Here is a 16748-nt window from a genome sequence, read left to right on the forward strand (position 1 = left end):
GCGGGCCTCTTATACGGGGACGGCCTACGGAGCATGCATAGGCGGGTCCTAAAAGGACATAGATAGGACACAAAAGTGTCGGAAGTTTTCCGATTGGAAAAGGCTATATATGTGTACCGAGGGGTCCCAGTCTGACGACGGGGAATATTCTAAGCATGTGAATCCATGAAAGATCCAATGCTGGAGAATCGGAGAAACCTGCATAAGAGTCGAGGTCAGATGAACAGAAGGCAGAGTCGACCACTGGAAGAAACATCTGAAAGAAACTGGAAGAGAAGCTTGCTGTACCCTCCTGGATCGTTGAACTGCAGATGAAGCCCTGCTGCAGTGTTGACACTCCAATTTCGTATCGAATATAGAAGCCCAGAACGGATGACTTCTTCCCTTGGGTTGGTGGGACCAACTAACCAACCCCAAGATCAACTCTGCTGGAAAACCTCTCACTGCTGGCTGTACTTCTTTGCTGCTGCTAGAAGCGAGTGCCAGGGGTCAGGAAAACCAGATTTCGATTGCATCGTCTTTAAGCCGGACCTGAGCACGAGGAAGATCCTGGGGACCCTCCCGAAGCAGGACGAACCAAGCCTGAGCCACCCCAACAGAGTGTTGGACCCCAGAAGCAAGGGGATCCCTTCAAGTGTCCAAGAACCACGGCAGTGCTATTGACCAGTAGCTGAAACTGCGAAGTGCCGCTGATTTGGAAAGAGCCTGTTGCTGCCACCGACCTTCGAACTGCAGTGCAGTAGTCCCCCAGACGTCCTCCCTCATGTCCCCACGACTGAGGCCCAGGAACCCAGGACCTGCAGGACTGCAACCTGAACAGAAGCCAGCTTGATCCTCTTCTTCCAACCTAAGGTTCTGGTCTTGACTACAGGGGTACTTACCTCTTTGGTCTGTAGCTTGCTTGTTCTCACCAGAGACTTGCAGTAGCTGCTGTTTCTGCAGAGTTGCTTGCAGCTTTGCCCTTCAGAAGCCTAACAGCTTGTGGCTCTACAGTGATTCCTTTCTATACACTCCCTTAAAACATCGTGCAAGACATTTGTGCTATCTGAAGAAGTGTCTCAGCTCCCTAGACATTGTGCAAAGTGACTTTGGCTGTCCTGGCTCCCTGCAGACTCTTCTGACCCATTGACTTTGGTTTTAACGGTCCCTCATTGGTGGTGCATAAGTTTAAATTGTATTGCTGGGAAAGGTCTAACAGACTCGATTGGAAAGATTGGAAAGTATTCACATGCTCTGAGAACCTGTTAACCTATTTCCTTCCCTAACCTTTTCCTTTTCCACAACCTCAGTATTGCATTAAGTGTAAAAGTGATATCAATGTCCACAGTGTCCTAGTAATTGAAGTCACCTCAGGGTGAAGGAAGTGTGCGTGTGACATCCCAAAAGGGTATCTACTTGCTTATCTTAAATCTGAGGAAGTGTTATGAAGTGTATTTTTATTGTTGCATATTGCCCTTTCTAAAGGAGGCTTATTTAAAACCAATAGTTAAATAAAGGATTATTTGACTAGAAAACCTTGAGTATAAGTGTTATTTGAATACTTGTAAACCTGCACCTTTTTTGAGTAAAAGTCTGCTACTTATTGCAGGGAACTAAAGAAGTTAGAGAGATTTACCAATGACCTTTAAGAATCTAAACAGTTTTTCAGTGATGTTGGAGCTGTAAAAAAAAAAAATAAATAATAAAAATAGGACGTCACAGGTGAGGAGATTTATTACCTACGAGTCTTAACTTGGCATTTCTGACTAGTCACTTAAAGCACAACCTTTCCGACTGTAGCTTCCCTTCAAATCCTTCTCAATTCTGCATGGAACCCTTTTACTGTTATGTTGTGTTACAGGTTGGGTATGAACTTTAAAACTTGAATCCAATGTAGGACTGTAGTAATGCAGAAACTAAACGTATGACAGATGTTTTTTGATTCCAATAAATCACGATTTTATTTGGTTGTATATGCTGGCCCATGGCCCAGCAATGAAGATAGTTGAGCGATTTATTGCACCTGCAACCGAGATGTGTGTAAGATGTATGTAACAGGATTGTAGCCAAGGCTGGGGTTGGAAGGCTGCAGAGCTTTAATGGAGGCACTTGAGGGGCAGCCATGGCACTATAGAAAAGCACGCTTAGCGATGGCCCACACTAACAATTCGCTTTGTCACCGTTAAAATGTTCAGGCTTTAAATACCAATACACAGACAGCTCTGTACAACTTGATGATCTTAAAAACTTTCAAGCCTTGAAATTAAGATTACGAAATCAACATGATGGAATAACCTTGGAGGATGCAGCAACCACTTAGGAAACAGCATTTCATAACATTCTCCCAGAATGCAATCGAAAACGAAATTGACCAATCATACTGTTTAAGGCTCTCATCTGTTCTGCTTTACATCTGGAGCAAAAATTGACATGTTTCATGGTGATACACACGATTGGGGGTATAGCTTTGGTAGTACTCGTATTTTAGGTGCTCAAGTGATAACCCTTGTTCCCTGATTGCGTACATGTTGCTTATATGTTCACCAACACCCAAAAGAAGGTGCCCCGGGAGAAATTCCCAAGGCTCCACTAGTGAGGACAACATCCTCAGAATTTGGAAGGCTATAAACCCACTTTTTATCATGGACAATATTGAATGAACTCTCCTGTTCTTTCTGGGAACTAATGAAACCCCATCCGCTGGTGGCTCTAATTCTGCAGATAGGGAACATATTTCCAGGTGCCTATCTAATCGAAAGAACCCCTGAAGCAGAAATATATGCAGAGGGAAGTGATTGAAGGTGTAGCATGCAGCATGCAAGTTCAACAGCAAGAATAGGGAAAGTATGCTAAACTCCAAGTTCAGAGTACAAGCAGAATAAAGAAATTAGTTAACAGCAAGATTTACAGCCCAAGTAGTCCTTACCTAGGGGCCCATCCCCTGTCGTTTTCATGTCTGAAGCAGTCTCTCCTGTCCCCTTTGTGAAAGAATCCACCAGCGTTCCATGGGGCGGACCATCCAACAGTCCCCCGTTGGGTGACAAGTCAGAGCTCAGGACAATACCATGTCTCTGCAGTGGTTTAAAATGCAATCAGTTATTGAGCGTCAGCTAAACCCAGATGGCAATGCAAATCAGAGGTCATAGTATTGTACAATGGACTAAATGCCATTCCTTGCTATCAACAACATACTAATTCAATTAAAAAACAATAACAAATTCTGCTCACTGACGCTGTAAATATGTTTGTCTGAACTGAGGTATTGCACTTAACAGTGGATCAAGTGATCCCTGAAAGGGACCATTTTAGTGCGATCCAAATGGGACATTTAGGCAAAATGGTCTTGCTTAACCATTACTGAGAGTGAAATATATTTTAACTCAAGATCACGCTATATCCCTCAGTTGACTTTCTCAATGATCATAAAGATTGTAAAGGAACTTTGACACAATCCTATTAATCTATAATGGCATGTTTAATTGAAAAAATGTTAAACATTCAACTATAACACAGCTATCACAAGGATATCAGTGCTTCAAAGAAGAGTTGTCATTTTGCTTTGCCTATACATTACATTTGAATAATTCTGCTCATCAGCACTCCGAGTGCCATGCACGTGGCAAGGTTGGGGATGAAAACCCTTGAGTGCCCCAGCCATCTTGGACTTCATACCTTGAGCTCTTCCTTTAGCACAGCCACTTCGTCCCTCAGCTCATCCCGTTCACTCCTGACGCAATCAAAGAACTCTTTCTGCCTTTCTAATGCCTGAGCATGCAGCCCAGAGTGGAAAGAAAGGAATCAACAAAGAACGAAGACCAGGAGATGGTGGGAAGAAAAGGAAAGAGATTGTGATGTAAGTTACAGACAAAAGTGACAGACACAGCTTGGGCTTTTCATGGATAGTCATTCTTGGAACACCACCAACTGTCAGAGACAAGATCTCAAAGTCCCTGGTTTCAATTTTATTACTACTCTGACATAATGGGATAAGGCCCTTTTTACCCAAATGATGCTGTATGGATTGCACTCCAAACAATGCTCCTCCTGTGGTTTTAAATATGATTAGTTATGGCATCAAGTCATCGTCGGACATTAAGTTGACGTTTCAAAGCCTAGCTTGCTTTTTAAAACCTCCTTCCTCATGGTTTTCAAAGTTTGATATATCATTTCCCCCCAATTTCCTTTTGTTTACCCCCTAGCACTTTTTCTATCAGTTCTTTTTCAACAGTCCTTTTTATATAGAATATTTTCCTCACTGCCTTTTTCCCCTGTGAGAACAGAGTGAATTCTTTATGCTATAATGTTGTGTCTGTTGGGCCATCCCGGTTGTAATGACTTGCTGCGTGGGTAAGTGGCCCGATTACAACCTGCCGGCATCCCACCTGCACAGTCCCTCCCATCTATATTGTCAAGCAACTTATTTGCCCAGTGGAAAAGTTGAACCTTAAGAGTATCCAACCCTACAACATGGCCACTGCGACCACAAAGGATTGTGCCTAGGGGAAGAAGCTATGTACAATTCTGCTGGACTGAAGTGGCCTGTAGCTAGCTGTAATCATTTTGTTGACAGGTGCAGTTATTCACCAATTTGTCTCACTTAAAATATATAACTTTGGAAGGGAACCCCTTAACGCTTACTTGCCTTTTTCTGCTAAAATGGTGCCAGAACACTCAGTTCCATGGCGATGGTTTACCACAAGGCCCATTATAATACTCAGCCATGACCTAAGGCCATAGCGTCAGTTTTATCCAGCACCATCCTAACTTGGTGCCAAGACGGTCCAACCAGTAGTGCAGTGCAGAAGGAGGAGGGACCGCCAAAGGAGGGTTGCCAGGAGTGGAGAAGCATCCTGAGAAATGAGCAGTCATGAAGCTACATGTGCTGCCAAGGTCATAGGAGACAGTGGGGGAGGGGAGGTCAGATGCACCTTCTTGTTGCAGAATACAGCTCGTAATTGTGTGTGACTGGAAAGGGTAAACCCAAGGCTGAGAGCATCTGCTTTGGACATGGGGGAGGAGGGGAGTGGTGAACGGAAAAGGAGAGGGGAGACACACTGATGTAAAAGGCATCCCATCAGCTTGGTTGGAGTGAAGGAGGTAATAAAAGCATGCCTGGTAAGGGGTAGACGAGATCAAGATTCTGTCACGGAGCAATCATTGCCTTCTGCCAGGCCCTGGATCGACACTTGTAGCATGGGTCTGCAACCTTTTGGTTCTTCAGATGGTTTACACTACACATCCTATCAGACCTAGCCAGCAGAATTGTAGACCAAACATATGGAGAGCGTAGGTTGCAGTCTATTGTTGCAAAATGGTCAAGCTTCCCTAAATAACCTGGCTGAGAACACCCCACGTCCCCATTAGGCGCTACTTTTGTCTCAATGGATGTTTACTGTTTAGTACCATAATTGAAGTATGCAATGATATAGTGCTGAATTTTATTTATATGAAACTATATTTGTTCAGTGTTCTAATTATTCACGGAAAACACTCAGAGTCTATTGTTCTTGCTCCAAAAGGAAAGTCAAACAGCCTGGGTTTGGTACTATTATAGACCTAAACGTCCAATCAAAATGAATATGCTTTAATCCTGAAACTAACAAATCAAAATAATGGGTTCTGAGATCCTTCTTGCTGACAATGAAAGATCTTCCAAGCATGTCACTCTATAGAAGTTGCCTACACTGAAGAACTATTGTTGCCGGTGACTACTTTCCGTACTGCTGTATGCTCATCTAACCAAGGGCTATATCCCATTAACAAGTGGAGTAACATCAGTTTATTTTATGAAATCCCATCCTTCTTTGAAGCCCACGTTTCAATTTTACAATTAGACTGTACTGCTGATGAGGATAAACACTCATATGCAGATAGTTCTGCTGGATTCTACGAAGTATCTTTAGGACACAATCTATTTTACAGGCGTGCTAAATGTCTCCGGTTTGGATGTTCTTAACTGGCCACATAGATAATATGACTTAAACAGGCTAGAAGGGGAGTTAAACAATATTATTCCTCAATAATGCGAGTATAAAGCAGTTATAAAGTGGAGCGTATTGAAGTGTCAGCTAGCATCTATTATCTGCCCTTTGAGAAGATCTCCACATAGATACCATGAGTCTATTAGAGGAGTCTTTGCAGATGAGGAATTTCTACAGGTGTCCCTTGGCATCTATAATCTGGACATACACAGGTTCACTGCAGTTTTCACACTTACTTTTATCAGTCCCCTAGCAGCTTCATGGACCTCCAAGAGTGGGCATTACATCTGGGTCTAGGATGTCCTGAAGTTGACACAGATTTAACTATGACCTAAATCTTACAAAGGAAACTGATTGCTACTTCAGCGAGGACAAGGACCCATCAGTAGATGAAGAGGTGTCTTCACTATTCTGGTTACTAGTTCATGCAAATGTAGTTGGATAACATAGCAACAAACAGCCACATGCCGGTCTGGATGACATGTGAACTGGGATGAAAGCCTACCCCTATCTTTTTGTCTTTCCACTCTATTGTCTCCTGGAGGTCAGAGATCTCCCTGGAATTAGTCTCCTGCTTCTGCTGTAGCTGACGGATTTCCTGAGAACAGTTCAGAAAAGAGGAAAGGCAGAATGAAAAAAAAAGAATTATACAGTGATCAAAGGAGAGAGCAGCAAGAAAAGTAGTCATTATGCAAGTGCAGCAGCACAGGGCTTGCATTCTTCTAGGCCCGCCCACAATTTCCCATCACTACCTTCAAGCAGTGCTGGCTTCTTCCAAGGACCCTGTGGTCCCTACTGAGGGCGTAGTCAAAGTGTCCTCTTACCGTAAGCATCTCCTCTTTCTGCTGCAAGGACTCCTTCAGTTCGTTGTATTGGGTCTGCAGTATCCGGTGAGAATGCTTCTCCCTTTCAAATTCCTGCAGACAAACAAAAGCTTGGAATTTATTCTGCTTTCCTGGGGTTGGAGAAGGAGCGGGGGCAGTGGGCAGGTACATACAACAAACACATTATGAACTATAAAGGTGGCAGGCTGTGGTCCTTGCGTTCGATCACACATGCTACCATCCGATGTAAAGTGGGAATCAGTTTTGCATTAGCTTGACAGAGCTCAGCATAGAAAACCTCAGCTCAAACCGAGATCTTACCATACTCCATTTATTGGTTCATTGGGACCGCACTTCTTCCCAGGTCACCAAAAAGTGTGATTTTCCAACCAACCTTCTCCAGTGATTCATCTCAACTGTAAAGTCTTTCAGCAAACAAACAGCTTCCCCTTAAAGACTCCTGTGCAATAAGGGGCTTGGATTACTTGCATTATATTAGCTACAGGTGAAATGATTCAAATGACTCCGGGCTTCTCTGCCTCTTAGCCACCAGCCACTACTCCCATCACACACTTGAGCGGTCTGAAAATTACTCTCTCCATGGTCAATAAGTCAGCTTGCATTTCTAAGGCCAGCCACAAAGTCTTGCTACCAACCAAACCAGAAACTTTGCAGATGAAGATATCAAGCAACATTAGGCCTTTGTGAAGTTACTGCTTCTCATTGCTTCACACCTTTCACATGGCATCCCCAGACTGGACATTCCACCATCCCTTTGTCTCTGCTTTCACCAGTTCTGCAGACTCATTCTACTTTTGCTCTCTCCTGTCCCAGCTTCTCACCTCTATATCAAGGTATAAGCTCCCATTCTCTCGAACATTTCCAAACCCTGTCTAATGAAATGTCAGTCTTTTTAGGTCTCTCGGATTGCTGAAAAATGAGCTGCTAATGAACTCCAACTGTTTGCAAATGCTTCGACATCAATTTTTGCCCGGATGCCCACTAATACAGAACTTGCAGGGAAGAAGATAAAAAGTTTTCACATGCAAATATTTCCAACGTTGCTGGCTAAGAAGCTAGACATTTCCGTAAGCCATCTAAAATAGATAGTTAATGTCCCTTTACTGCAAAAGCAATCAATACATCAAATGCCTTATCTGGACACAACCAATCTATGCACCTACCAGGGAAAGGAAATAAAAACATACGTGTGCTCTCAAATTTGGTAAAACACAGATACATAGTTGTTGAAGGCCGATGGGGACAGCCGGACCCATCCAATCTTCGATTCTGCAGGCTAAAATATAACAGATTCTACATTGTTTCCAGCACAGTGTTTGCTCATAAACTAGAATTACTTGCCTAATTTAGATGCAGTTCAAGATTTTTCACTCATTATTGCAGCTTGGAATAAGATTCCATATACATACCAACTGTTCTGACTTTTTCTGATGTTCCCGAGAAAGTGAGAGCTGGATTTTGCTGCTGTTAATGGATACCGGATAGGTTGGCTATATCTATTGTCACTTATCACATGGGATCACGCCTTACCAGTCCTTGCTAGGGATATGGCAGCCAGCCACAGTTGCTCTTGTTGAGCATGTGCTAAATGAGCATATATATACTTCTGGGCACATGGATGCTGGTCCTATCTGTTATTGGACCTGTGGGTCAATTGGCTATGTAAAATGTTATCGGGCATAAAGGAGCAGTCCATATCTCTTACCGTACAAGTGGGAGACGGCCACATACCTTATGCCAAACTCCCTGACAGAGAGCAGACTTTTCAAATGTCTCATCAAGCAAAGTATACCCCTCACCCCTAACCTACAAGGCTAAAATATTGGGGATTCTGTTCGACAAGCATCCATTTCATAGCACAGGTAAACCTACTGACCAGGAGCACACAATGCCAACTGAATGTTCTTAGAAGAATCCCATATAGTCTGAAATGAGTCAGAATCGAGTTACCTCAACCCTTAGTTCTATCCAGGTTGTATTATTACAATATCTTATATCTGGGTATCCCAGAGAAACTCATCAATTGGATCCAAATAGTTTAAGAAAGATGCATGGACGATGCATGGCCTGAACATCAGTAATCACGTCAGGTGGACTATTAAAAATCTCCACATCCAGGTTGTCCACTGCAACAAACTAGGGTTTACCCCTTTCGCTGCTCCCTTTTGATCCAAATATTGAAGAGGTCAGCTGGATTTGGGAAGATCCTCATGACTGGGTTTTCGTGGCTGCAGAGAGAATATCACTGCATTTGGTTGACCTTTTGATGAACTTTTCTTTTAATAACACCTTTTATTGCATTTTTATAATATTTCTTACAAGAACCACAAACATAATACTGAGTCCTGACATGGATTAACAACAAATCGATAAGGTGTATTGACCAAAATAAATCCATGTAATTCAAAGACATGTAATACTTTCAATCAAATCAGTCCCATCATTTACAACCATTAGTCAGAGTCCTGCCATTTATCCCAAACTTTAATAAACATATTCGGGCATCCCCTAGTTCTATGCACTCGTTCCTCAATGGACACACAATGGTTCATGTTCTGCAACCATTTGGAGATCTTCAGTGGTTCCCTGACACCCCACTTGATGTTTTGCGTAACTGGTGAAGGTGCTTTCTCCCGATACTCCAAGCAGGGCTAGTTTTGGATCGTCGGGGCACAGGTTGCGGAGGTACTCGGGATATATGACTCTGTCCTGATTCTTGGACACTGCCAAAATATCTTGAAGAATGTACCTTCTGCATACCGACAATTTAACACAGTCTGAGTCAAGTAGAAAGGCCGCACTTTCACAGTGCACACATATATTAAATCCTATGGAAAACTTTCACCTGCACTAGCCGAAAACAAGCAGACATAGCCACTGTTCTAGGGGACATTAAGGCCTCCTGCCACTCCTCCCCATCAATAGAGCCTACATCCCTTCCCATCTAGTCTTAATTCTGTCAAGCGGATACGAGGTGAAATTAATGACCACTTGATACAAAGTCGAGATAGCCCACCTGGGAACAAATTCAGTATTAATGTTAGCTTCCAATGGGGTCTGGACAGGGTAGTCAAACTCCCCAAATTGTGCGTACATTGCGTGTGAACTGAGCGTATCTGTCTGGTGTTAGTAGACAAAAGTCCTTTTGTAATTCCTGAAATGTCTTAAGTTGCCCTTCAGTAAGCAAATCAGCCAGCAGTCTAATACCCTTAGCCTGCCAGCTCCCCCTGAACTTTAAATTTACGGATTTCTGGAAGGTTCCGGTTGTTTCACAAGGGAGACATCAAGGTCAACACCCCCTCCTATCCCATTGCCCGCATCACTGCACTATATTTTCGGATTGTCTGTTGCCCTGCAAGCAGTAGTTGCTGCAATCTCCTGTCAGAATACAGAGCGAGAAGTGGGTTTTTAACCTGCAAACATTGTTGTTCAAGGCTGATGCGTGGATAAGAGCGATCTGCATGTAACCACTCATTTGCGACAGCCAGCTGTGTCGTCCAGCAGACATTGGTGAAATGATCCCACCCTCCCAAACCGAGCCGTACACCGTTCGCATTGATAGTCTAGGGGCGGACCTGCCCATAGCAGCTATTTCATGGACTGCTACATTTTTAAAAATTCCGGTATTGTGACCGGAGTGTTTTGCAGAACGTATCAGTACCTGGGGAGGGACTTCATTTAAATAAAGCGGACCATCCAAGCAATGAGCGTGGGAGGGCTGCTCAGTATCGAATATGCACCTGAAACCTCCTTGTGAGATTATGAGACAGTAATGCTTCCGGCAAACACGAATGCCCAGATATTTCAAGGTGTCTCCAGCAACTGGGAGGGCAACATTGCGGGTGGGGGAGGATTGCCTCTGGGCCTCCCTGGACTGGGAACAAAAGCAATGTGTTCCAATGAACTCTTAATCCATTGAATTCTCTGAAAATTCACAAAATTTCCACCCATGGTGGATCTGGATTGATACCCCACATACAATAGCAGTTCATCCGCATATAGTGATACTGTGTCTTCCCATCCAGATGTCCACACAAAACCAGTCATCAGGAGACACCCCCCAACCAAACTGTCAGTGGTTCAATAGCCAAAATAAAACGCAATAAGGAGAGGGGGCTTCCCTGGCGTGAACCAATCTCCAGAGGAAAACATCATCCCTCTGTTCACCCGGACAACGGCCATAGGGCACACGTTCAGCAACCCAACCCATTGGAGAAAAATTGGACCACACCCCATGCCTCTTCATCACTCCCCATATGAATCCCCAATAGACCGAATCAAAGTCTTTTTCAAAGTCGATTGCCACAACAGCGAGAGTATTGCGGATAGTGTCTGCTTTGTATACAATGAAAAAGTCTGCGGCTGTTCATGCGAGCATCCCAGTCGGGTAGAAAAACACACTGTTACGGATGGATCAACGAAGAGAGAACTGATCAATCTTTGTGCCAAAATTGTATCCAATTTGTTGGCTTTCACTGTTAATGAGCGAGATAGGCCTATAAGAAGTGCAGTTGTCTGGGGGGTTTGTTTGGCTTGGGTAAAACAATAATATTGACCTTACATAAGTCAAAGGGCAGCACCCCCACTCTTTGCTTCCCACAAACATCAAGAGCAGGGGTTTGGAAACCATCTCTTTCCGCATTTTCCAGAATTCAGCCAGAAACCCATCAGGCCCGGGAGATTTGCCCGATTGGAGCAATTGAATTGCCTGTATAAGCTCTTTCTCTGTAATGTTGGATTCCAAGGCCTCACGGTGTTGGTCAGTGATACTGTGGAGAGGGATTTCCCATAAGAGATCTGCATATGAGGTTTCTGCAGATTCCACCGGCATCTGGTATAGATGGGCATAAGCCAAGGTCTCACTAATCTCAGAATCTATAACAGCTTTTGCCTCTCCTTCTGCCTTGGCCTCGCAGATGCTCTGTTCCAACCACAACAGCATTTTCCCAACCTTGCCCCCAGTTTCATATATACTGGCCTGAGACACTACATGGGATTGCCGAACCATGTCCATTGCACAATTGTGGTACTAAGCACGTGACTATAGCAGGGCTCTTTGGGACGTCAGGGAATGCTCTGCGAGGAAGGCCAGTTCCAGAGTTCTAACTCAAACACCCTCTTAAACCCCTTTTTTTCCCTTGACTCGAGCACTGATGTGGCTTTCTCTTGTATAGTGGCCTTGTACCCCTCCCACAATATTCTCAGATCTTCCACTGATGGGGTATTGAGTTCGTTTTGTCAGCCAATTGTGTTGAGACATTTGGGAAACCAAGATAGTAAGAGTGCAGTCACCATGTTGCTTGGCCAGCAAGTTTTGAACTATCCAGCTAAAGCTTGAGCAAAGAGTGATCTGAGATAATTTGTGAAAGGAAAGTGACATTTGCAATCCTAAATAAGGCTGCATTAGGCAGAAAGATGTGCACAAGTGTGAAATGCAAAACCCTGAAGATGGTTTGTGGATTGCCGCCAAACATATGCAAATCCCAGGGCTTGTGCACATTTGCACTGTTTAGTTTGGGTCTGTTCGCATCCGTCAGGCCCCGGGATCTGTCTGTGGAGCAGTATCACATTGTTGAAGTCGCCTCCCATCACCTACAAATCAACAGGATGTCCCACCAACAGTCCTTGTAACTCGTTAAGTAAATTATGCTATATGGTGGCATAAACGTTGAGACCACCTATGTTTTCTCCCTTGAGCAGCCCTATCACTAAGAGGTACCTACCACTGGGTGTCCCGTGTAATCGACGAGACTTTGAAGGGTGTATGTTTGCGAATCAGAATCATGACACCTTCTCGATCCCAGAGTAAATCCTGCACGCCACACCTTCCCATAATTAGTCTGTTTAAAAAAATTAAAAAAACTGCATTCCTCCCCAGATAAGTGAGTTTCCTGGAGTATAACAAAGGTCGGTTTATGGTATGTTGATTAATTGCAGTACCATGCCCATTTTTATCTTCTCACAAAGCCCATTCATTTATTTTTAACATTTGTATAGCACACACAAACCCTCAGGCATCAGGGCGCTTATGGAAACCAGTTCCATGTAGCGCATAGGCAGGGAGCATACAGTATAAATACGTTCAGTCAAAGTCATCATAGGCATTACATAGTTGAGAAATAGGGTTCTGTTGCATACGGGGGCGCAAAAGCGTTACCTGGTTTCAGCTGCGGTGCAGTATAGTAGGTTTAGGCAAACAACCGGGTTTCGAGGGCCATGCTTAAGACCCAGTAGGATTCTTCCGTTCTCAAAGATGGTGGACGAGAGTTCCATTGTTTGGCTGCAATGACTGGAACCTCCAGCTCATGCAAGCTTAAATTTAGGTTGCAGCAGTATTTGAGTGTATGGCGTTCTTGTTGGCCTATCTTTTTGGTGCATAGCAATTTGTGGGGATGGATAGGGAGGGGCTGTTTTTGAGATACACCTGTGTGTGATGGTAAGAGTCTTGAAAAGGATTCTTTTACGTATCGGGAACCAATGTACCGATTTCCGGGCATCAGATATATGTTCAGATTTGGGTATGTTCAGGGAAGCTCGTAGGGCATTGTTTTGAATGGTCTGGACTTTCTGTATATTGTGTGATGAAGTACCTGCGAAGAGGGCGCTGCAGTAGTTAAGCCTGATGCCTACTATGGCACGGGCAATCAGACAGCTTTCTGTAGAGAGGTAAGGTCTAGCCGCATTTAAGAGTTTGATGGAGTATGCTGCTGAGGAGGATATGGCATTTACTTGACGCGATAAGGAGAGGGTAGCGTCTAACTACACTCCTAGTGTTTGCACCGCTGGCGAGATTGGGATTTTAGAACCATCAATGTTGAAGGTCTTGTAATCCGAGGCACTTTTTTTCGGACTGAGAGGGTCGCATTACGAGACGTTCTGTCCTTCATCGTTCAGGCAAGGACCATGGGTAGCCATCCAAGCTTGGATGGTGGCATATGTGGTGCTAAGCAGCTAGGTGTCATAGGCGTAGGTGCCGGTAAGGGGGAGGAGGATTTTGGTTTCAACATTCCAGGACATGCATGAGAAATGATCACTGGCAGTATCACTCACCTGGGAAACTTAACAGAACCTTATACAGGACATTCAACCCATTCCAGCATTTAGTTCTATGCCTTGAGGAAAACCAACCACTGATCATGCAAAACTGTACTCCAACATACCCCAATTTACCCCCAACCCCATACATCCCATGAACTAGATGCATACATCACCCTAACATGAACCACAACTTAGAAAATAATGGTGACAGCTGAGGGGCCTGTCGCCCTAACACCCCACTAACAGCGTACCTTGTATAACGGAATTGTGAGTGGGGATGTCGCGATCACCTGGGTCAGGTAGCTCTGTGTTGGACTGCCCAATCTCGGCTCCGTTTTGGGCGATATGCCCTTGCCCAAGAGTATCTTTTGTGGTCTGTATTTAGTCTTACAAGAATCGGTCAGCCCACATTTTGAAGATGCCTCTGTCATCTTCTGAAGCATTTGCAGATTCATCCAGCAGAGGCCTCACGGACACGGGTCTACCATGAGCATGCAAGGTTGACAGGATAGGCTTTCTTTGCTTCCTTCTCGGACTGTTTTTCAAATGTAGCTCAATCCAATGCCACGCATCTTTAGGATCAGTGAAAAGGTTGGTCTTCCCGTTTCGGTACACCTACAGCTGCGCTGGGAAGAAAAGTGCGTATTTAACATCTAGGGATTGCAACTTCTTGACTGAGTTGATTGATTGGCATGTCTTGTGAACATTTCTGGTATAGTCCGGGAAGAAGGCGATTCTGGCTCCTTTATACCTTATTGATCCTGTAGTGCATGCCGCCTGAAAGATCGCATCATGGTGCTGGTAGTTCTGCAGCTTGGACACAACGGTTTTCAGAGGAGCTCCCGTGCGTGCTGGGCCAGGAGGAGTACAATGGGCATGTGCAATATAGAAAAAATTCGAGAGGCCCTTCGATTTCATGATTTCAACAAGCCACCTTTCAAGGAAGAGGTCCATACATGGGCCTTCAGACTTCTCCGGGAGGCCAAGTATTCTGATGGTACTCCTGCAGGATTTGCCTTTGGCTTCTTCCATCTTGCCGTCCACCACTTTGATCTTCTGTGTCGTATCTGAGAAGTGTCACTTAAGCATCAGGAGGGTGTCCTCTGATTCAGCAATACGCGTTTCGGCTTCACTCATAGTTAGGGAGAATTCTCAGAAATGTGCCAATTCCCTCCACCTTAGAGACCCCCAGCAAATGTACTGGATTTTGAGGACTTGATTTTTTTTACCTGGAGAGACTGTGACCCTTTTTCCCACTCTCTCAAGTATTTTAATGTGATTTTGTACACTGTTTCTTTTGGTTATGGAATCTGACAAACTCCATAGGCGTCATCTTTTTACATTGTGTCACACAGCACCTTCAGTGCAGTGGCACAGGGAAATCTTTCAGATTTCCCAAAGGTTTGAATACCTTCTCTCGGATAAACTACTCATTCCCAGAGCAGTAAAGGGAAATTGACTACTTACATTTCTAACTTTCTATACCCAGCACATACTATCTTCCAATAGGGTGCTGGAGGGGTTACCTAGTATCCCCTGTGTCTAGCTTCTCATGTAACATTTTTTATGTTACCCTTTCCTCACTGAATGGCTGTTGGCAGTGGTTTCGTTTTAACTACCATGGTGTGCATTTACCGCGGGCAGCATTCGCAGCTACAGTAAAGCACCCAAGGGTGCCATTTTTGTCAAAATGGCCCCAGTCTTCTTTTTTCACCATTTCTTTGTGGAAAGGTGCTTCTTGGATTTACTCTGCGCGCCAAACCAGGTTTGGTCCCATTGTTCGCTTTGCCTTTGACAGGATTCACAAGTGAAGCCCGCCTCTGGCTCCAGGGTGTCTGTGGTAGGCAGAAAGTGAGGGAAGAGCCCGTAACTCCCTGCGCTTAGTCTCCTAGGAGACCCAAATGCACTCTGTGGCAATTGGCCGGTTGACTGTCCGGCAAGGCCAGCCACCCTGCTGGGTGACTGACAGCTAGGCTGGAATGAATGGGAGAACACTGAATAAAAGGCGAGTCTTATGGCTTGGAAGGCAGAGTAGACCACTAGACGAAGGAACCGAAGAAGAACTTGAAGGGGACGCCTGCTGCAACTCCTGGACCATTGGTTTTCCCGGTGAAGCCCTGCTGAAATGCTTAAACACCAAGTTCGCATCGACAGAGAAGCCCTTGCAAGGACGACTTCTTCCCTTGAGTTGGTGGGACCAATCAACTCCAAAGTAAGCCACCTGGGCATCCATCTCGGGGCTGGTTGAATTTCCACAGAGTTGCTGCTGTAAACCGTATAGCCAGGGAGAAGAACACCAGATTGTGTGCGTTGCTTTTAAGCTGCCCAAGAGCTCCAGGAAGATCCTCCGGAACTCCCAGGAAGCAGGACTGACCGAGCCTGAGCCCCCTCAACAGAGTGCGGGACCCCAGAAGCAAAGACAGTCCATCTTGACAGCCAGGAACCGCAGTGTTGCTATTTGCAGTAGACGCGAGGAGCTGCAACACTGAACAGCCACTGAAAGTGAAGTTTGCCGGTTGCGAGTTTTGACCGCCCCAGTGCATTGCAGGAGTCCCCCGACACCCTCCCTCTTGTCCCCACGACTGAGGCCCAGGAACAGTGAGACCTGCAGAGCTGCACAGGAACAGGAGTCATCCGCTGCATCTTTTCTTCATCTTTTAAGGTACTGTGCAAAGTCTGAAAGAACTTACCTCTTGCTGTAGAGTTGCTTGCACCTTCTACTACTCACAAGTCTAATCAGCTTGTGGCCCAACATTTGATTTTTCTTTTCTCCAAAGACCTCTAAAACATTGTGCAAAGACTTTTCCATTTACCTACCAGAAGTGCTTCATCCTATATAAGACTTTTGCCCATTGACTTTGGCTTAGCCTATTGTATTGAATGACCCATTCTGGGGGGATCCACA

The 16748-nt window shown here is 44.7% G+C and overlaps 1 protein-coding gene across 25 annotated transcripts in view; it reads right to left on the minus strand.

Moving 5' to 3' along the window:
- The window catches only part of LRRFIP1 (LRR binding FLII interacting protein 1), an 813895-nt gene that overhangs the window by 296823 nt on the left and 500324 nt on the right, over positions 1-16748 (minus strand). For 19 of the 25 annotated variants that reach the window (XM_069615974.1, XM_069615973.1, XM_069615975.1 and 16 more), the window contains 4 exons: positions 6785-6877; positions 6466-6558; positions 3652-3744; positions 2906-3050 (listed from right to left, as the gene is read on the minus strand). In XM_069615974.1, the coding sequence (XP_069472075.1) occupies positions 2906-3050; positions 3652-3744; positions 6466-6558; positions 6785-6877 (424 nt within the window). The remainder of the gene's footprint in view (positions 1-2905; positions 3051-3651; positions 3745-6465; positions 6559-6784; positions 6878-16748) is intronic. The other 6 variants (XM_069615976.1, XM_069615977.1, XM_069615978.1 and 3 more) reach the window with 1 other exon arrangement.

This window comes from Ambystoma mexicanum, chromosome 9, assembly GCF_040938575.1.
Source record: "Ambystoma mexicanum isolate Mex_15411 chromosome 9, UKY_AmexF1_1, whole genome shotgun sequence".
NCBI lineage: Eukaryota > Metazoa > Chordata > Amphibia > Caudata > Ambystomatidae > Ambystoma > Ambystoma mexicanum.